The sequence below is a fragment of the Lissotriton helveticus genome, chromosome 6 (assembly GCF_964261635.1).
Source record: "Lissotriton helveticus chromosome 6, aLisHel1.1, whole genome shotgun sequence".
Lineage (NCBI taxonomy): Eukaryota > Metazoa > Chordata > Amphibia > Caudata > Salamandridae > Lissotriton > Lissotriton helveticus.
In genome coordinates, this window is record NC_136067.1 from 1280063838 (window position 1) to 1280086308 (window position 22471).

Here is a 22471-nt window from a genome sequence, read left to right on the forward strand (position 1 = left end):
CTCCCCGCTCCGCCCCCTCCCCTGCCCGCCGTGTGCATTTCTCCTCCCCCCCCCCTCCCCACAGCAATGCCCTCCGTCTTGTTTCCTTTCTTGTTTTTCTTTCAGGTGAGATATCTTTTCCATCATTTGCGATAATACAGTTCTCATATGCATTTTTTAATTATTAGCAGCATATACACAGGCGCCCCTTCGGCGCTTTTGCTCTCAACCCTACTATCCTGTCAGCCACATCTCTATAAGTTACTCGAAGCATGGCCTGACATGTGCACAGCTTATTCCGGCACCACCATCCTGCCAGACGCTTCTGCTTTGTTAGCCCACCGCATGGCCCTATTTGTGCAAATTTTTTACTTTCGTGCATACCCTTACCCGCAGCCTCTCCTTCCCGACTTCTGCCTTTTCGGGTCTCGCGCTCACCGCAGACCCCTTCACATGGCTCACACCCACATTTTTTTCAGGTTACCATGCCAGGTTACCTCACTCACCCTCAACCCCTCACCCTCACTCACTCTCAACCCCTCACCCTCAACCCCTCACCCTCCCTCACCCTCACTCACCCTCAACCCCTCACCCTCACTCACCCTCAACCCCTCACCCTCACTCACCCTCACTCACCCTCACCCTCACTCACCCTCAACCCCTCACCCTCACTCACCCTCACCCTCACTCACCCTCACCCTCACTCACCCTCACTCACCCTCAACCCCTCACCCTCACTCACCCTTACCCTCACTCACCCTCAACCCCTCACCCTCACTCACCCTCAACCCCTCACCCTCAACCCCTCACTCTCACTCACCCTCACTCACCCTCACTCACCCTCAACCCCTCACCCTCACTCACCTTCACCCTCACTCACCCTCAACCCCTCACCCTCACTCACCCTCACCCTCACTCACCCTCAACCCCTCACCCTCACCCTCCCTCAACCCCTCACCCTCACTCACCCTCAACCCCTCACCCTCACTCACCCTCACTCATCCTCACCCTCACTCACCCTCACTCACCCTCACTCACCCTCCCTCACCCTCACTCACCCTCACCCTCACTCACCCTCACCCCCTCACCCTCATTCACCCTCACTCACCCTCACTCACCCTCAACCCCTCACCCTCACCCTCACTCACCCTCAAACCCTCACTCACCCTCAACCCCTCACCCTCACTCACCCTCACCCTCACTCACCCTCAACCCCTCACCCTCACTCACGCTCACCCTCACTCACCCTCAACCCCTCACCCACCCACTCTCACCCCTCACCCTCAACCCTCACCTCACTCACCCTCAACCCTCTCTCACCCTCACCCTCACTCACCCTCAACCCCTCACCCTCAACCCCTCACTCACCTCACTCTCACTCACCCTCACTCACCCTCAACCCCTCACTCACCCTCACTCACCCTCAACCCCTCACCCTCACTCACCTCACTCACCCTCAACCCCTCACCCACCCTCAACCCCTCACCCTCACCCTCACTCCACCCTCAACCCCTCACCCTCACTCACCCTCAACCCCTCACCCTCACTCACCCTCACTCACCCTCAACCCCTCACCCTCAACCCCTCACCCTCAACCCCTCACCCTCACTCACCCTCAACCCCTCACCCTCAACCCCTCACCCTCAACCCCTTACCCTCACTCACCCTCACCCTCACTCACCCTCAACCCCTCACCCTCACTCACCCTCACTCACCCTCACTCACCCTCACTCACCCTCACCCACCCTCACTCACCCACCCTCACCCTCACTCACCCTCACCCTCACCCTCACTCACCCTCACTCACCCTCACTCACCCTCACCCTCACTCACCCTCACTCACCCTCAACCCCTCACCCTCACTCACCCTCACTCACCCTCACTCACCCTCACTCACCCTCACTCACCCTCACTCACCCTCAACCCCTCACCCTCAACCCCTCACCCTCACTCACCCTCAACCCCTCACCCACAACCCCTCACTCACCCTCACTCTCACTCACCCTCACTCACCCTCAACCCCTCACTCACCCTCACCCTCACTCACCCCTCATCCCCTCACCCTCACTCACCCTCACTCATCCCTCAACCCCTCACCCTCACCCTCACTCACCCTCAACCCCTCACCCTCACTCACCCTCAACCCCTCACCCTCACTCACCCTCACCCTCACTCACCCTCACCCCTCACCCTCAACCCCTCACCCTCAACCCCTCACCCTCAACCCCTCACCCTCAAACCCTTACCCTCACTCACCCTCAACCCCTCACCCTCAACCCCTTACCCTCACTCACCCTCACACTCACTCACCCTCAACCCCTCACCCTCACTCACCCTCAACCCCTCACCCTCACTCACCCTCCCTCACCCCACTCACTCCACAGCACTCCCTCACCCTCACTCACCCTCACCCTCACTCACCCTCACCCCTCACCCTCTCTCACCCTCAACCCCTCACCCTCACCCTCACTCACCCTCAAACCCTCCTCACCCTCAACCCACCTCACCCACCCTCACTCACCCTCAAACCCTCACTCACCCTCAACCCCTCACCCTCACTCACCTTCACTCACCCTCACCCTCACTCACCCTCAACCCCTCACCCTCACTCACCCTCACTCACCCTCAACCCCTCACCCACCCTCACCCTCACTCACCCTCAACCCCTCACCCTCACTCACCCTCAACCCCTCACCTCACTCACCCTCAACCCCTCACCCTCACTCACCCTCAACCCCTCAACCCCTCACTCACCCTCACCCTCACTCACCTCACTCACCCTCACTCACCCTCACCCTCACTCACCCTCACTCACACTCACCCTCACTCACCCTCACCCTCACTCACCCTCAACCCCTCACCCTCACTCACCCTCACTCACCCGCACCCCTCACCCTCACTCACCCTCACCCACCCTCACCCTCACTCACCCTCAACCCCTCACCCTCACTCACCCTCAACCCCTCACCCTCACTCACCCTCAACCCCTCACCCTCAACCCCTCACTCACCCTCACTCTCACTCACCCTCACTCACCCTCACTCACCCTCAACCCCTCACTCACCCTCACTCACCCTCAACCCCTCACCCTCACTCACCCTCACTCACCCTCAACCCCTCACCCACCCTCACCCCTCACCCTCACCCTCACTCACCCTCAACCCCTCACCCTCACTCACCCTCAACCCCTCACCCTCACTCACCCTCAACCCCTCACCCTCACTCACCCTCACTCACCCTCAACCCTCACCCTCAACTCCTCACCCTCAACCCCTCACCCTCACTCACCCTCAACCCCTCACCCTCAACCCCTTACCCTCACTCACCCTCACCCTCACTCACCCTCAACCCCTCACCCTCACTCACCCTCACTCACCCTCACTCACCCTCACTCACCCTCACTCACCCTCTCCCACCCTCACTCACCCACCCTCACCCTCACTCACCTCACTCACCCTCACCCTCACTCACCCTCACTCACCCTCACTCACCCTCACTCACCCTCAACCCCTCACCCTCACTCACCCTCACTCACCCTCAACCCCTCACCCTCACTCACCCTCAACCCCTCACCCTCACTCACCCTCAACCCCTCACCCTCAACCCCTCACTCACCCTCACTCTCACTCACCCTCAACCCCTCACCCTCACTCACCCTCACTCACCCTCACCCTCACTCGCCCTCAACCCCTCACCCTCCTCACCCTCACCCTCCCTCACCCTCACCCTCCCTCACCCTCCCTCACCCTCACTCACCCTCAACCCCTCACCCTCAACCCCTCACCCTCACCTTCACTCACCCTCACCCTCACCCTCACTCACCCTCACCCTCCCTCACCCTCACTCACCCTCAACCCCTCACCCTCCCTCACCCTCCCTCACCCTCCCTCACCCTCACTCACCCTCACTCACCCTCAACCCCTCACCCTCACTCACCCTCACCCACCCTCACTCGCCCTCATCACCTCACCCTCACTCACCTCAACCCCCTCACCCCACTCACCCTCAACTCCTCACCCTCATCCCCTCACTCACCCTCACTCTCACTCACCCTCAACCCCTCACCCTCACTCACCCTCACCCCTCAACCCCTCAACCCCTCACTCACCCTCACTCACCCTCACCCTCACCCTCCCTCACCCTCACCCACCCTCACCCTCTCACCCTCACTCACCCTCACTCACCCTCAACCCCTCACCCTCACTCACCCTCACCCACCCTCACCCTCACTCACCCTCAACCCCTCACCCTCACTCACCCTCAACCCCTCACCCTCACCCACCCTCAACCCCTCACCCTCAACCCCTCACTCACCCTCACTCTCACTCACCCTCAACCCCTCACTCACCCTCACCCTCACTCACCCTCACTCACCCTCACTCACCCTCAACCCCTCACCCTCACTCACCCTCAACCCCTCACCCTCAACCCCTCACCCTCACTCACCCTCAACCCCTCACCCTCACTCACCCTCACCCTCACTCACCCTCACCCTCACTCACCCTCAACCCACTCAACCCCTCACCCTCAACCCCTCACCCCTCACCCTCAACCCCTCACCCTCACTCACCCTCAACCCCTCACCCTCACTCACCCTCACCCTCACCCTCACTCACCCTCACCCTCACTCACCCTCACTCTCACTCACCCTCACCCTCACTCACCCTCACCCTCACTCACCCTCACTCACCCACCCTCACCCTCACTCACCCTCAACCCCTCACCCTCACTCACCCTCAACCCCTCACCCTCAACCCCTCACTCACCCTCACTCTCACTCACCCTCACTCACCCTCAACCCCTCACCCTCACTCACCCTCACTCACACTCAACCACTCACCCTCCCTCACCCTCACCCTCCCTCACCCTCCTTCACCCTCACTCACCCTCAACCCCTCACCCTCCCTCACCCTCACCCTCACCCTCCCTCACCCACACTCACCCTCACTCACCCTCAACCCCTCACCCTCACTCACCCTCACTCACCCTCACCCACCCTCACCCTCACTCGCCCTCAACCCCTCACCCTCACTCACCCTCAACCCCTCACCCTCAACCCCTCACCCTCAACCCCTCACTCACCCTCACTCTCACTCACCCTCACTCACCCTCAACCCCTCACCCACCCTCACCCTCACTCACCCTCACTCACCCTCAACTCCTCACCCTCACTCACCCTCACCCTCACTCACCCTCAACCCCTCACCCTCACTCACCCTCAACCCCTCACCCTCAACCCCTCACTCACCCTCACTCTCACTCACCCTCACTCACCCTCAACCCCTCACCCACCCTCACCCACCCTCACTCACACTCAACCACTCACCCTCCCTCACCCTCACCCTCCCTCACCCTCCTTCACCCTCACTCACCCTCAACCCCTCACTCACCCTCACCCTCACTCAACCCCTCACTCACCCTCACCCACCCTCACCCACCCTCACCCACCCTCACCCACCCTCACCCACCCTCACCCACCCTCACTCACCCTCACTCACCCTCACTCACCCTCACTCACCCTCACCCTCACTCACCCTCAACCCCTCACCCTCACTCACCCTCAACCCCTCACCCTCACCCTCACTCACCCTCAACCCCTCACCCCCTCACCCTCAACCCCTCACTCACCCTCACTCACCCTCACTCACCCTCAACCCCTCACTCACCCTCACTCTCACTCACCCTCAACCCCTCACTCACCCTCACCCACCCTCACTCACCCTCACTCACCCTCAACCCCTCACACTCACCCTCACCCTCACCCTCAACCCCTCACCCTCACTCACCCTCACTCACCCTCACCCTCACTCACCCTCAACCCCTCACCCTCACTCACCCTCACCCTCACCCTCACTCACCCTCAACCCCTCACCCTCAACCCCTCACCCTCACCCACCCTCACCCTTACCCTCACTCACCCTCAACCCCTCACCCTCAACCCCTCACCCACCCTCACTCACCCTCAACCCCTCACCCTCACTCACCCTCAACCCCTCACCCTCACCCTCACTCACCCTCACAACACATATTGTGTTACAATAGGTGTCACATTTGCGAAAGATAAAACTATTGGCATTGTAAATAACAAAGCTATTAATTTCGCTATTTTCAAAACAAGCACATAAATAAAAAATGTGTCCTTTACAATACCAATAGCTCAAACTTTCCTAATGCGAGACCTATTGCATTGCTGTGCTTCTCTCCCCTGCTGCACTCTCCTGCTCTCTAGAGATGTGGCCTAACGACCAGAGCTGCCATCTAAGTGACGTAAATACAAAACATGTTGCATTCCAAATGCTATAGGTGTCACATTCGCGAAAGTTATAACTATTGGCATTGTAAATGACAAAGCCATCAATTTAGCAATTTTAAAAACCAACAAATAAATAAAATATGTCATTTACAAGACCAATAACTCCAACTTTTCTAATGCGAGACCTATTGCATTTCCAATGCTTGTTTCACACAGTCACCTGTTTCATAAGCAGCTTGACAATATCCTCATTCTGAATTTCATCTCATGCATTGGAGATTTCCAGCCAAATCAGTGCTGTAAAGGAATTTCACACACACTTTTTCATGATTTTAATAAGTTTTTTTTTTGCAATGCTGTAATGCGTGCCCTAAACTGAAGCCTGTAATGAAGGCTTTGAACCTAAGACATTTCTTATCATAAGCATAGTGTTGCCTTGCATCCCTGACACAGACCATTGGTGGAAGAGGTGTGGCGCCGCGGCCAGGGCGACTGACGCTGGAATCTGGGGACCACGGTTCGATCCCCGGCTCCGGCGGCAGGTTAGCCCAGCACCATGTGACTCTGGGCAATAGCTCGCTTAATCTTCCCGACGGCCCCCCAGCGCCTAGAGACCCTTACGGGTGATTGTGCGCTTTACAAATGTGGACTTTACTTTACTTTACCATTATATAATTTGTTTTGCTGTATTAATTGTCTTTTTTTTCTTTTTTTAAATATTTTTTATTAACAGCAAGAGAGATGGAAAGAAATAAGCAAAAATAAAACACATCATATCATAGGAGGGAAGAGTCATCTTAAACATAATGTAGCAGAATGAGTATGTTAACAATTATTTCAAAATCATGTTGCATTCATTAGAGACAATCCGAGAAGAAAATTACAAAAGACGCCAAATTAAAATATTGCCTTATCAATCTAAGATAAATTAACAATACTTCGACATTCTAAATAAAGTTACCCCAAATTTTTTCAAATTTACATAAAGATCGAGCCCCTCTAAGCCTAGCCAAAGCCGCCTCCATGTTATAAATTTCGTTGACCAAAGCCCACCATTCCATTATATGTGGAGGCTGAGGGGAGATCCAAGCACGAGCAATGGTTAGTTTCGCACAGGATAATAAGATAGTAATTAAGGCCTGTTGAGGAAGAGAAACATCATGTATATCTAATAAGATTGAAGGAGACGAGAGAAGGGTGGTCTAGCCAATTTCAGTTTCAAAACTTGATCAAAAGCAAGCCAAAACTCATTTAGCACGGAGCAAGAAAACAACATATGCTCTATATTAGCACCTACCAGATCCGATCACATTTAGGGCATTTCGTGCGATCACTAAACAAAATATTTGCCGACCATTTAAGGATCACTTCAGGAGTATAGTATAACATAAAAGTTGTGTTGAATTGTTGCAATCTAAGACTTGATGACTGCACCAAGTTATTTAGATTTGAAAGAGAATGAGCGATCTGATTGGAATTAATCGGAAGTCTCAACTTCGAGCTCCATTTCTCAGCCAATTTGGAGCAGTCATCAATTTTATATGAAACGAAACAGCTATACCCTTTACTGATCAGAGATTTTGTTTTAGATGAGTATAAATAGTTCCATATGTCCGAATCTACAACCTCAAAGATTTTCATCTTACGTATCAGGAAGTCATAAATTTGCATATACTTAAACCTCATTTCCTCGGTCAGATTATATAAATTTTTAAGTGCAACAAAATCTAAAAAGCCCTAAGCACCGTAGAGATCCCCTAATGTAACAATTCCAAAAACAGACCATAATTTTGCTTGAATATCATTAAAAATCCCGGGAAGACCCGGGTTTCCCCAGAGCGCTAATTTAGGGTGAAAAAAAGAGGTTTTACAGAAAGACAGAATATTAAACCATATTTTCGCAGTATCCCTAGCAGTCTTAAATTTGACCCTTGTAAAATAGTTAGGGTCGTTCAATCTTAGCAGAAACATTCTGGCGTCTGGTTTTAACATAACAGTATGATAGAAAAGTTGCATTTCTGGATTAAGCAAAGAGCGCAAACGACCAATAAAAGTAGCCCAAAAGTATAATTTAAAGTCTGGAAAATTAAGACCTCCCGTGTCTAAAGAACCTTTAAGTAACGTCAAAGATCTGCGTGCCTTCCTAGAACGCCAGATGAAGCTGCTGAACATTCCATCAAGCTTCTTAAAAAAAAGTATTATTTAGAGCCAGCGGTATAGATCGAAAAAAATAGAGAAACTTCGGTAGTACTTTCATTTTTATCAGGTTAATTCTACTTATAATGTTTAAGGGGAGTTTGTGCCATTTTTTAAGTAACAAAGCTGTTGATTTCACTAAAGCATCATAATTTATTGTAATGATAACACTAATTTATTTATTTATTTATTTTTCTTTTTCTTATTTATTTTTTATTTTTAACCCCTAAGTAGTTGGCGGCTTTACAGATTCCAGGAACCGAGGCCGGTAGTTTATAATTGGCCACTGTTTGTGTTTTATTTATATTAAGCTGTATTAATTTTCAAAATTTGGGGTCTTGGGTCTGCCCACGTTGTGAGGTAGGTTTAAGTGTGCTACAGAGGTTCCAGGTGCTTTATGATTTTGCGTATGCAAGCTCAGCAATGTAAGTTGCAATCTTCCCACAAATTATATATTTTCATTGTTAAATATAATACAAAATTATTAAGGACTAAAAAAAGAAAATGTGCTTTACATTAAGATGTTTAAAGAAAAACAGTTTATTTTCTTACCACAATAGTTACCTGTTTTGACATGTGTGGAATAATTGTTTTTGTGTTTTAACAGTTATGTTTTTAATCCCAGTAGAAAAATATCTCTGTGAGACAGTTATTATTATTTTCTCCCTCTTTTTAAAGTAAAACCAGTGATACCTGTTGATTTTCAGTTTTTCTTCACTATAGGTTGCAAACATGTCTATCCACATCAGCTGTTACATTGGAAGAAACCAGAAACTGTGAAAGATTCTGTTGTTTCTTTGGTCACCTTTGCTGCCATTCTTAGTGACTGGAGTCATGGGAACACAGTGGTCTTGTGGGCAATGTAGCAATTTGCCTAGAACTCCTGTATACTACCAACCAAAAGGCCCATGTGTGAAAATCCCTGCCATTTTCAAAATTGTTAATTTAATTTTAGGGTACTTTAAAAAGAAGGTGTCTCCCCTTAGCAGTCTCACCTAAACTCTCATTCTCTCCTGAAATCCTAAACAGATTGCTGAGAATACTATTGAGCTGTGTAATAACTAACATCTATTTTTAGGCAAGACATTTGATGAAGTGTGCTCAGTGAGTGTGGTAATTATTGTTAATTTGAGGATGCATCCACAGCTTCTTGCGAGCTGTGAAGCCATGTGTCCTTTTTTAAGTGTCCCTTAATAACTTTCTTCATTTCGTTCTGTCCTGCCACGCTGCCCAGACACTACTTGTGTGTGTGTATGATTTTTCTGGCCACCATATACTATTATGTTCTTTCCCTTTTTAGGTCGAGACTGGCGTAGGCTGCGCACATGCGCAGTCTCGCCAGCGAGACTTAATGTCTCAGAGTAGCAAGGGTAAACCCCGCCCCTCTTCTTCATTGGCTGGCCTCCTAAATGGGGGGCAGCCATTGGAGAAGAGGGCTCTGTGACGTTCTGTTTTCACTGTAAGTCCCGTCCTTTTCGGATTGAGGGGCATTTTTTTCGTTTCTTTCCCTCCTCTTCTCCAGCCAATGGAGAAGAGGGAGAAAGAAAAACACGCTCCCCGGTCTGAAAAGGACGGGGCTTACAGACTCCTGCTGCCGGAAGATGGCGGACACGAGCACATCCCTGAAGGGGATCCGGGAGCAGATGGGTAAGAGAGCCTCGTTGAGTGCACACAGTCCCGCTGAAATGGGTGTTAGGGACGGCGGCTCCGCTGGCGGTGAAGGCCCTGCTAGGAAGCTATAGGAGAGGGGTGGCAGAGCTGTCAAGGAGGCAGCTGCGGTAGTAACAGGAAGCGGCAGAGCCCGGGAAAAGTGACCGGCTCCGAGGTTTTGGGAGGGGTGTGTGAGGACGGAAATTGTCACAACTCCTGATGCAGTTCTTCTCTCGTAATGTGGGGATTGCGAGTGGGTTGTCTTCTTTCCTCCTTGTCCATTTTGCAATAGGGACGGTTTCTACAGCGCCAGCACACCGGGCTCCTGTAACTCCTTGGGATCTGACAGCAGAGACCCCCTTTTCCGGGTCTGTCCCCCTCCTAGTTTCTGCTTGACTCTGCCTGCTCGACGCGGGCCCTGTGATTCTCTCTACAGGATGCTGCTGTACGTGGCTGGCCGGGCGGGGTTTCGCAGACTTTCACAGTAGCTCATCTGACCGATCGCGCGGCTGGGATCCGGGTTCTCGTCCTGCACCATGCTAGTTCAAGGCTCGGGGTTTACGCTCTTATATAGGTCAAGCGGCGACAGTCTGCCTATTAATCCATGAATAGGGAGGTGCCCACCCCGCAGCAGACCTCTGCGACCATCCCTTATCTCTCGGCCCTCCTTAAAATCACGCCGGTGCTGGGCGGAGAGAGGCTGAGAGTGGGAAGTTGCAGCGTGACTGAGCTCGTAGCCCTTCCTGCCAGAGCTGCTCGGCTCCAACTGTTGCGTCCTACCAGAACTGCCTGTCCCCTTATATCCCTGGTTTGGACTGCGGGATACCGTTGAAGGACGACAAGACGAGACACTTGAAAGCTGCACTGCGCTGATCCCTAGCTGCTTACCTCACACCACTCACTGCCTCTGTTATGCTCTGCCCTGTCTGTGATGCACTTTTCAGAACTGTGCTAGTCCTCATAAACGATGAATGTGCATAAAGAAAAAGTGTAAAATGTTCTGTCATATTTCATTCAGAAAGCTATCCTTCCTAGCCAGAAAATATGTACAGTTCGTCAGTGTGTGATAAGGAAACTGTAGGAGAGGCATTCGCTGGTAGTATTTCTAGAACTGAGCTCTCATATCCCCAACGTATCCAAATACCTGAGAGCCTGCTGTGCTTTGGTTGAGTAACTGTTGTTATGCGTTAGACAGTGCTTGGAAAATATTGTTATGAAGAGGAGTGTGCATAACATTTTGCTTCGCAGCACATTGTATACTTTACCAATGGGCCAACAACATAATGTAAACAAGAAAGGTATTTAAAAATCTTTTAAATAAAGAGCTATGTTTGCGTTGAGGGGATCAAATCCGTGTCTGTGTGTGTGTGTGTGTGGCTCTGTGTGGCTGTGTGTGTGTGTGTGGCTCTGTGTGTGTGTGGCCATGCAAATGCAATAGGTCTCGCATTTGCGAGAGATTAAGCTATTAGCATTGTAAATGACAATGCCATTTATTTATGTGTTTTCAAAAACAACACATAAATAAAATTTTTGTCATTTACAATGCCAATAGCTCTAACTTTTGCAAAGGCGAGACCGTTGCATTGTAATGCTTGTTTTGTATGCGTTCCAAGGTTTCACACTTTCCAGTAAACACCAGTGTGCTTCACTTCTACCATGCCTTCCCTTATAATTCTGTTCCTAGTATTAAATTGTATTCCTCCTAACATTATTCAACAAAACTTATGATAGAAGCCAAGAGAACTCTTCATCTGGTTGTTTTCTTAATCCAAGACCTTTGGAATTGAAGATGTTTGGAGGTGCAACCATATCTCCCCATATCTCTAGAGTCCGCATAATATGTCTAGGATATTATGCTCGCTTCTGACATCTACTGTGATTTGCAGGTCACTCGTTCAAGCCTTTCATCCTTCCCAGGTCAGGTAACCTGTTGTTTACATTATTTAGAAAGTAGATACCTAAGGACAATTGGAAAGCCGACATCAATGAGCATATTAATGGAAAAAATGTAATCATATTTATAGCCCAGTTAATGGAGGTATATATCTTAACCTTAGTTTCAACCAACAATAAGTACTGTTTCATATATCATGAACATCAGCACGAAAAGTAAATTTGTTGTGAATGGCTCTGGTGTATGTTTGTGTTGTGTGTTAAAGACATGAGTAACCTTTTCCCTGTATTGTGGAAATGTATCAGGGTTGGCTGTTTATGGAAAGAGGTTATTGACCCGGTTAATAAGCTGGTAGGAAAACCTGTCCATTCCTCGCCAATCATGGCAATTTTTGGATATCAAGAAGAACTCCAGTGGTTGAAGATTGTTATGTAGACTTGACACTGTTTTCTAAATATGAGTAAATGTAAGGGCGGAGAAGAAAATATCTGTTTACACAGTGATTGTACTAGATGGCAGACTGGCAGTTCAGGCTGGACTGCTCCCATGGGGTGCAAGGTCAAGACTGATTTGCATATGGCTAGATCCAAACTCGATTTGCGAGGTGATCAACAAATCGATGGATTTAGGCCCAGATCTCTTACTGGGGGTGAGTGTTTGACATTGTTCAGCATTCTGCCCATCTGTTGTTCTCTTTTTACAGTTCCAGAATAGACCGCACCCTGGTTCCACAGTTTGGTACATTTGTATGAAAATCATGATAATATCAATTTACATTCTTTAAGGGAAACAAACCCCCTCTTTTCTCATTATAGTCAGAGCTAAGCTATCTATGTACAGTTATGTCCACCATAGGTCCTGCAGTGCAGAGCCTTACTAGATATTCAAAATAACCACAGTCTATGTAAATAATTTCAATTGACATTTGTTAGATGTACATTTATCTTAAAAACAACAAAACTAAAAATCTGGCAAGGATCGGGCCATTGACGTCCCTGATTTAAATAATTATAATTTTATTGCAAAAGAAAAGAACATCTGGAAAAAAATCGAGTTCTGCCATTGTATTTTGATTTCTTCTTTCAAATTGACACCGGCAATAAGAAATTATCATTTTATCTAAAACAGGTCGCAAACTTGACATTTCAGCATCAGCTGCTTCAACAGGAGAAAGAAGAAACACTAAAAGAAGCAGAAGAAAATAGGAAGCAGGTGAGAAAAAGGCATTCTTGCTTTGTTCAGAAATATATGTGTAGCGTAAAGATTGGTGGTAGCTGACCGTTTAACACTGTCTTAATGCAAGTGGCAGCATTTGGAGTCCACTCATCTTTCAAATACCTCACAAAATGTATCGCATTAGCATCTTGAATTGTGCAGCCATTTTGTATGACTTGGTTACTGGCGACATTCGCATTGAAAAATAAAGCCTACAACTACAATGGAGAGAACAGTACCTTGTTTGTCTGACGAGATGCCTGTACATACATAGTAAGCACTACGTTTGCACCGTAAAAGGTAGTTCAGTATGTTCCAAAACTTGAAAAAGGGGTTGCTTTGTAGTTTCCCATCTGCTGACAATAGTGTTGCTTTTTCCTGTGTCCTGGCAGTCTGTCCTTGAAGTAATACCCACATATGGGTTTGGCACTGGGCTACTGCTAACCGGCATTTGACGTGTGTTGAGAATAGGGACACCAAGATGCTGCATACTGCTTCTGTAGTTATACATTTGTATGTTATTGGTAGCATCCCTACTGGTTTTCTTCTCTTGATATCATAACGTCAGCCTCATCCTCCGCTTCTGTTCCTTGGGCTGGAGTATTGTTGTGTGACATTACATCCAGACGATCTTATGTGAGGTGGTGGACGAACCACTAAGATCAATCTTTTTTCAAGGATTTTCATCTGTGACCTCAATTTTGTTTCCATGGTACTACATGTTGTGTAGATCCTAGTGTGGAAAAACAAAAGGACTTGCATGATTAGGTTTTCTTCTCAAACGTTTTCTATATATAATGCATCCTGCCTCTTTGAATTGGAATGGTCTTATTAGTCGTGTAAATCCACCCCAACATTTATGGACAGAATATGATGCCAATGCGTTGTTTAGGAGAAAATCCACTTAGCAACTAGACACTTCCTCCTACAAGGAAAGTTCTAAAATACTGTTGTTGTGAAAAGACATTCTAGAAAGAATATGGTGCCCATAATACCAGTGAGTCATCTGGTAACCTTAACTAATTCTATATGCTTGCTCCACGTTAGAGTGTGAACTCAAAATGCATTGGAGGAATAGTATAACATGCAGTATCAATCTTTTGAGCAGTAATATTAGCTATCTTTGTTTTTGTTGATATTATGGCAAAATACATACATGTGAAAAAATCTGTGAAACATTTTTTTGTACGCTGAGCATTTTTACTGCTAATTTATTTCTTCAAGTGGAGACCAGCGCTGTATATGAATGTTGTGTTTTCATTCAAAATAGGTTGCAACCTTAACATTTCAACTGCTGCAGCTACAACAAGAGAAAAAGGATGTACTTCAAGAAGTTGATGTAAATAAAAAGCAGGTTAGCAAATGAGGCGTGGTTGGTGGGAGTGCAAATGTCTATAAATAAGATTAAAGGACAGTAACAGCAAATGTGTTGATTGTGTCAAACTATGTACATTACTGTCAAGTTGCTGATGGGAAGCTGAAATCATAGTGGCTCAGACCATGGCTAGCCCTAATAGCTCCCAGTATGCTTGAGTAACAAGGGATCTGTAATAACTGCAGTTTTCTACAGTGCTGATGGGGAATCATGAGGTTGGAAGGTAGTAGGCAGTGTGCCCTAAAGTGTGTCTGAGGCAACCAAAGATTAGTTCAACAGCAATATCAATATGGTCAAGAATAAAGAGGACTTACAGAAAAGACAGAAAGGTGATAGGCCAGATATAGCTGTAGAATATCAATCAATCAATCAATCAATCAATCACAGCATTTATATAGCGCGCTACTCACCCAGAGGGTCTCAAGGCGCTGGGGGAGGGGGACCGCTACTGCTCGAACAGCCAGGTCTTGAGTTGCTTCCTGAAGGCGAGGTGGTCCTGGGTCAGGCGGAGGTGGGTCAGGAGGGAGTTCCATGTTTTGGCGGCGAGGTAGGAGAAGGACCGTCCCCCTGTGGTGGCTCTTCGGATGCGGGGGACGTCGGCGAGGGCGTGGCCGGTCGAACGAAGCCGGCGGTTGGGAGTGTAGAAGTTGAGGCGGCTGTTGAGGTATCCTGGGACTTGGTTGTGTAGGGCTTTGTGTGCGTGGGTGAGGAGTCGGAAGGTGATTCTCTTGTTGATCGGGAGCCAGTGCAGGTCTCTCAGGTGTCCGGAGATGTAGCTGCGTCGGGGGATGTCCAGGATGAGTCGGGCGGAGGCGTTCTGTATGCGCTGGAGTCTTTTCTGGAGTTTGGCGGTGGTACCGGCGTAGAGGGAGTTGCCGTAGTCCAGACGGCTGGTGACGAGGGCCTGGGTGACCGTCTTCCTGGTCTCGGTGGGGAACCACCGGAAGATCTTACGTAGCATGTGCAGGATGTTGAAGCACGACGAGGAGACGGCGTTGACTTGTCTGGTCATGGAGAGGGAGGAGTCCAGGATGAAGCCCAGGTTGCGTGCGTGGTCTGTAGGTTTGGGTGCGCTGCCTAGGGCGGGGGGCCACCAGGAGTCGTCCCAGGCGGAGGGTGAGGATCCCAGGATGAGGACTTCCGTCTTGTCCGAGTTCAGTTTCAGGCGGCTGTTCTTCATCCATTCGGCTACCTCTTTCATCCCTTCGTGAAGGTTGGCTCTGGTGGTGGCGGGGTCGTTGGTGAGGGAGAGAATCAGCTGGGTGTCGTCGGCGTATGAGATGATGTTGAGGTTGTGCTGGCGTGCGATGTCTGCGAGGGGGCTCATGTAGACGTTGAAGAGGGTTGGACTGAGCGAGGAGCCTTGAGGAACGCCGCAGATGACTTCGGTGGCTACCGATTTAAACGGGGGGAGGCGGACTCTCTGTGTCCTTCCGGCGAGGAAGGAGGTGATCCACTCCAGTGCCTTCTCCTGGATTCCGATGTTGCTGAGTCGTTTCACTAGTGTACGGTGGCAGACAGTGTCGAAGGCCGCGGAGAGGTCTAGGAGGATGAGGGCTGCTGTTTCTCCGTTGTCAAGCAGTGCTCGGATGTCATCAGTGGCTGCGATCAGGGCGGTCTCGGTGCTGTGGTTGGCCCGGAAGCCGGACTGCGAGAGGTCGAGGGATCCGTTCGCCTCGAGGAAGGCAGCCAGCTGCTTGTTGACGGTCTTCTCGATGACTTTAGCAGGAAACGGGAGCAGCGAGATGGGGCGGTAGTTCTTGAGGTCGGTGGGGTCGGCTGATGGCTTCTTTAGTAGAGCGCTGAGTTCGGCGTGCTTCCAGCTCTCGGGGAAGGTAGCGGTGTCGAAGGAGGTGTTGATGATGGCCCACAGGTGGGGTGCGATGACAGCGTCGGCCTTGTTGAAGACGTGGTGAGGACAGGGGTCGGTCGGAGATCCGGAGTGGATGGAGTTCATCGTGCGGACGGTTTCTTCGGTGCTGATCGGGGTCCAGGCGCGGAGGGTGGTGGTGGGGGGCGGAGGTTCGGTCGTGGCGTGCGTTTGTTGAGTGCTGAAGCTGTTGTGTATGTCCGCGATCTTGTTGCGGAAGTAGGAGGCGAGGAAGTTGCAGAGGTCTTGCGAAGGGGTGATGTCGTTGTTTCCGGCGTTGGGGTTGGAGAGCTCCTTAACGATGTTGAAGAGTTCCTTGCTGTTGTGTGCGTTGTTTTCTTGGTGGCGCGGATGAGTTGGTGGTGTTTTCGGGTGGCGAGCTTGAGGGCAGACATGTTGTCCGGTGTTGGGTCTCTGCGCCATGTTCTCTCGAGGGCTCGGCAGTTCTTCTTGGAGCTCTTGAGTTTGTCGGTGAACCATGGGGCTTTCTTGCTACCGGGTCTGCTAGGCGGGGTCCTCAGGGGGGCGAGGTCGTCTGCGCAGTTGCTGATCCACTTTGTGAGGTTGGTGGCCGCCTGGCTTGGGTTCGTTGCGCTGGTGGGAGGGTTTATGCTCAGGGAGGTCGCGAGCTGGTCGGCTGTGATCTTGTTCCAGCTTCTGCGTGCGACCTGTTGCTGGTGGTGGTGGATCGTGGTCCTTCTGAAGCTGAAGTGGACGCAGCTGTGGTCCGTCCAGTGGAGTCCGGTGGCGTGGCTGAAGGTGATGTCCTTGCTGGATGAGAAGACGGGGTCGAGTGTGTGTCCGGCGTAGTGGGTGGGGGTGGTGACCCGCTGCTTGAGTCCCAGGTTAGCGAGGTTGTCCAGCAGGGTGGCGGTGTTGTGGTCGTTGTTGTTCTCCAGGTGGAAGTTGAGGTCCCCGAGGAGGATGTAGTCAGCGGAGAGGAGGGCGTGCGGGCTGATGACGTCGGCGATGTCTTCGCTGAATTGTGTGCGTGGTCCCGGGGGTCTGTAGATGAGGGTGCCTCTGAGGGTGGTCCTGGGGTTGATGTGGACCTGGAAGTGCAGGTGCTCGGCGGGTGCGAGGGTGTCGTCGGTGTTGGTCGTGATGCGGATGGTGTTCCTGTGGATGATGGCGATGCCTCCTCCGGTATCACAATTAAGGTGAATCACAGAGTAAAAAGATGCGAAGCTTTTAGAGAAAGGAGCATAGAAAGTACCAAAGATGCACATGTGAATGGGAAAGACGAGGTACGGCTTGTACATGCACAAAGAAGCCTCCCAGGCATGTAAGGTTCCCAGGCGAGGACTAGACGGAATAGCAGCATCATATACTGCTCTTTCTAGATTGTCCAAGACAGTCGCGGAACCACTGAGGTGGCAATGTAAATGGAATTGTTGAACACCACTTTGGGTTGGTTATGGTGTGCGCAACAAGTAATCTGCAATTCATTCTTCCCCACATCAACGCAGATGGTAAGACAGACCTAGGAATCTCTGCACTCCCTGACCACCACTCTTCCTACTCCACCACTGGCTTCGAATAGCCAAAGGTTGCCGAAAGACTAAGCCACCCACACTGATTCCTGTTACCACTTCGAGCAATCTACAGCTATCAGCCTTCAAGATGAGTCCTTATAGTAACATAAATTTTAAAGCATAAAATCTCTTCTAGATTCACAAGCTTTGCAGAATTCCGCCATCTAATTGTTATTTAGAAAAAGCAGGCTTGTAGCATTTGTGACTGTATATATACATACTCTGCATACTCCTACCATCTAGTGTTGGGCTTGGACGTTTGCAAGTTGTTTTCCCTCAAAGTATTCTTTAGAGTCTAAAGATATAGTAGCGCCTGCTTTAGTTGGTAATGTGCATGGGCATTCTGCTCCATTATTACATATTTTTTTCTGCCATTGGGTTCGGATGTGTACCAGTCGTGCTCCCTGTTCAGCGCCTAATCATGCGTTAGGCTTGTCTCCGGTTGCTTTGAGACAGTCTTCATGCAATCCTACGTCCTCACTGCCGATGTTAATCCAACCCCTCCAAAAACGTCCGTGCATTAAATTGCGGCCTAGGACCCTTTTCGGGGCCTCCCTCCTCTCATCACTGCTACCTTCTGGTCGACAATGCTGGGTTAGTGATGAAAGGGACTGCCTCCCAAGAACTGCCCCCAGTGTCATTCCAGTTCACGTGAACTGACCATTCCCAGGTCTGCAATCGGAACTGAGGGATGACTTGTGGGATGACTACAACATTAATGCCCCTGGTGACCCAGACCCTGCCTCTATACAACTAACCTAACCCTGCTGGATGATGCCACCTCCTATCACAAGGACATCCACAGAGCAGGTACATAGCATAAAGTAGACAAGCATGTCATCCAGGAAGACGATGACTTTCTCGTTGAAACTCTCTCCAAAATACAGTCTACCCTCCAGTTTCTCCCCATGCTAAAGGGAATGGTAAAGACTGCACCAAGACATTCCAGGTGCCAGTCAAAGCCCAGGTGGTCATAGGCACAGGGTCAAGACTGATTTGCATATGGCTGGTTCTAAACTGGAATGGCATGGTGAGCAAAAAAACGATGGATTTAGGCCCAGATCTCTGTACTGGGGTGAATGTATGACATTGTTCTGCATTCTGTCCATCAATTGTTCTTTTTGCATTGGTCATACTGAGAGTAGACCATAAGTATAAACCCTCTGCTAGTGACCCGCCTTACATGTGTGGGCATGGTCCACCTGATTTTCTTGGCGCACAAGCACGCTAATACTTAAGGTTCAGGTGACTTTCCACCTCCATATAAGGAGACCAAAAAGATAAATTAGCAGGAAAAGAGTGGCAGTGCCATCAGCCACACATTGGCGAATTGCAAACACGGTGGGCCTGCTCACCAGCTACAACAGATCAAATTGGAACAAATTAGAGGAACTCCTCCAGCCCCCCCCCCCAAAACAATGTGAACAGCGTTTGTCTGGAGCTTGTGGCTGAAGGCAGCACCACAATCCTTTTTACTCTTGGCTCAGCCAACACTACAGCCAGAGGTGTTCACACCAGTATCCTGGTCTGGCGTAAAGTCTCGTTCAGTGTCTCTGGTTTCAAGCCAGAACTCAAATAGCTAAGCTAAGGGAGCCTCCTCTACCAAGCATTACTTCCTTTTGTGGGAAGTTCTACAAGGTTTTTCCCACATCAAGGGTTTTACCACAGTGGGAAGCGATCATCTCCGACCAGTGGGTACTTTCCATAACACAACACAGTTACTGCCTGGAACTTACTGTAACCCCATCAAACATACCATCTTGAACACACACCTTCACCCTCCGTGCAGAACACCAGCACCTTCTTCAAGAAGAGATCCAGACAATTATCCTCAAGAGCACAATAGAACCAGTGCCATTACAACATCAAGGCAGGGGAGTATACTTCTTTTATTTTCTCATCCCCTAGGAAGACGGATCTATAACGCCAATTCTAGATCTCAGGCCTTTCATCAAGTACTTCACCTGAAAACACTTCCAAATGCTCACTCTGCAGCATGTCTTCCCTCTTCTACAGCAAAGTGAAAGCTTTACATTGAATTAACGCCTACTTTCACATACCCCATCCACCCAGCACATCAGCCCTACCTACAATTCATGGTAAGCATTATCAATTCAAAGTGTTGCAATTTGGGGTCCCTAATGTCCAGAGTGTTCACAAAATGTCTCACAGTTGTAGTCGCCCACCTCCGATGGGGCAGCATTCAAGTATTCCAGTACTTGATGAGTGACTGATCAAGAGTGCAAACAAGCAGCTCTGCCTCGCTCATACCCAGACAACTATTTCCCTCCTTCACAAACTGGGCTTCACGGTAAACACTGTGAAGTCCCCCCTGCAGCCTTCACAGATTCAGCCCTTTCTAGGAGCTGTACTAAACACAGTTACCAGCAAAGCATATCTCAGTCAATCAAGAGTGCGGGCCTTCCAACAGCCACTGCTTCTTTTTCAGCCAAATTAACTGACAGTCAGAACAGTTATGCCCCTTCTAGGAATGATGGCACCATGTATAGCTATTTCTCCCCATGCCCACCTACACAAACGGCCTTTTCAGTACTGACTCTCAATGCAGTGGCCACAAGCGAAAGGTCACAGAAAGGATCAAGTATCTGCATAGGCCAGGACCCATCGCTCTGTACAGTGGTGAAAAAGCAACAACCTGTTTCAGTGCCAGCACATCATAGACCCAATTCCGCTGTGGTCATCAGCACAGATGGGTAGAGCATCTTCGGGATCTGATGCTCCACATCAGTTACGTCAAGCTGCTGGCCATCCAGATAGCACTCAAGGCATTCTTTCAGCAGATTCAACGCAAAGTAGTCCTTATAAAAACTAACAACATGTCCGCCATGTATTTCTTCAAAAACAAGGCGGTGCTCACTGACCACAACAACTATCAGTGCTAGCGCATAGCATTTGGCATTGGGTCATTCACCATCAGATACACCTCCTGATGGAGTACCTTTCAGGAATGGACAACGATTTTGCAGACCTGCTCAGCAGGAAGTGTAATAAGTCTACAATTGGGAACTCCATCCGCAATTCCTACTCCCGTAAGTCTGCAGTTGGGGGTATCTGAAAACCACTGACAAATCTGACACCTCAAACTAGCAATATGGCTCTTGAGGTCCTATTATTTGCTGTCTTAACCTCCCTCAACAATGCATGTCCAGCCACAAAGAAGCACAGCAACCCACTGTGCGGGCCTGCTATGCCACTAGGTAGAAAAGGTTTGTCCACTACTGCATTTCCAAGCATGTATGCCCTCTTAAGCCTCTAATGCAAGACATAGTCTGTTACCTTCTTCACTTACACAAATCAGGCCTCGCCTGTACATCAATATGTCTGCACCTGGCTGTTAAAGCTGCCTTACATGCAGAGCAGGGAACACACTTCCTTGTTCAGAATACCTGCAGCCAAGTTCTTCTCGGTGGGTCTCAATCTTATTATACCTCCTAGAGTACACTCCACCCCAGTTTGAACCTCAGTATCCTCCTAACCAGACTCATGAGTCCCTCTTCTGAACCTTTACGTTCATGTCCCTTACAGGTCCTTTCCTGGAAGGTGGTATTTCTTGTTGCAATCACATCCCTACAGCCTGGTAATGAGGTGTAGGCCCTCGCTCTGGAGGAGCCTTTCTTTCAGGTTCACGAGGACAAGATTGTCCTCAGAGCCAATCCCAAATTCGTTCCAAAGGTGATATCTCCTTTCCATCTCAATCAAACCATTCAGCTTCCAGAGCTCTTAACACAACCAGACTCTAAAGCAAAGAGGGCACTTCACACTCTTGATGTTAAGCATGCCCTCATATACTACATCATAGAACAAAACCCTTCCATTAAACTCAGCAGCTATTTGTCACCTTTTCCAAATCGCACAAAAGGTCCTGCCCTCTCCAAGGCAGCATTACTCAATGGCTTGTCAAATACATACAGTCTTGCTATATCAAAGCTAAAATAAGTCCACCTGTTCTGCCCAGGCCACATTCTACACACAAAGAAAGGAGCCTCTATGGCCAGCTTAGGTAACATACTGATGGTGGACATCTGTAAAGCAGCTACTATGGGCCATATGTAGTTGGGGTAATACCGGTCGGTACGGTGAAATTCCGTAAATTTCACCGTTACCGACCGGTATTTAGGGATTTGAGATGTAGGAGGCTGCAAATAAGGAATCAGTAATTTACCGATTCGTTATTTTAAGGAATCGGTAAAATACTGATTCCTTATTTTAAGGAATGGGTAAATTACCGGTTTGTTAAAGCCTATGTAGGTAGCACTCAAGTGAGTGCATTTTAGCCTTAAGGATTCGTTATTGACCACCAACTATAAGTTGGTGGTAAATACCGAATACCTTTAAAAAAAGCAATTTTTTGCTTTTTTCTCAGAGCCATGTGGCAGACATACATGCCCTTAGGGCATGTATGTGTGCCACATGTGCACACATGCACGATTCAGGGGCGCAACAGGGTATCAATGTGACACCCTGCCACCCTTGAATATGTTCC

At 49.4% G+C, this 22471-nt stretch overlaps 1 protein-coding gene across 3 annotated transcripts in view; it reads left to right on the forward strand.

Annotated features, from left to right (window-relative positions):
• Window positions 1-22471, forward strand: part of NINL (ninein like) — a 425470-nt gene that overhangs the window by 347148 nt on the left and 55851 nt on the right. For 2 of the 3 annotated variants that reach the window (XM_078649025.1, XM_078649027.1), the window contains 2 exons: window positions 13101-13184; window positions 14458-14541. In XM_078649025.1, the coding sequence (XP_078505151.1) occupies window positions 13101-13184; window positions 14458-14541 (168 nt within the window). The remainder of the gene's footprint in view (window positions 1-13100; window positions 13185-14457; window positions 14542-22471) is intronic. The other variant, XM_078649026.1, reaches the window with a different exon arrangement.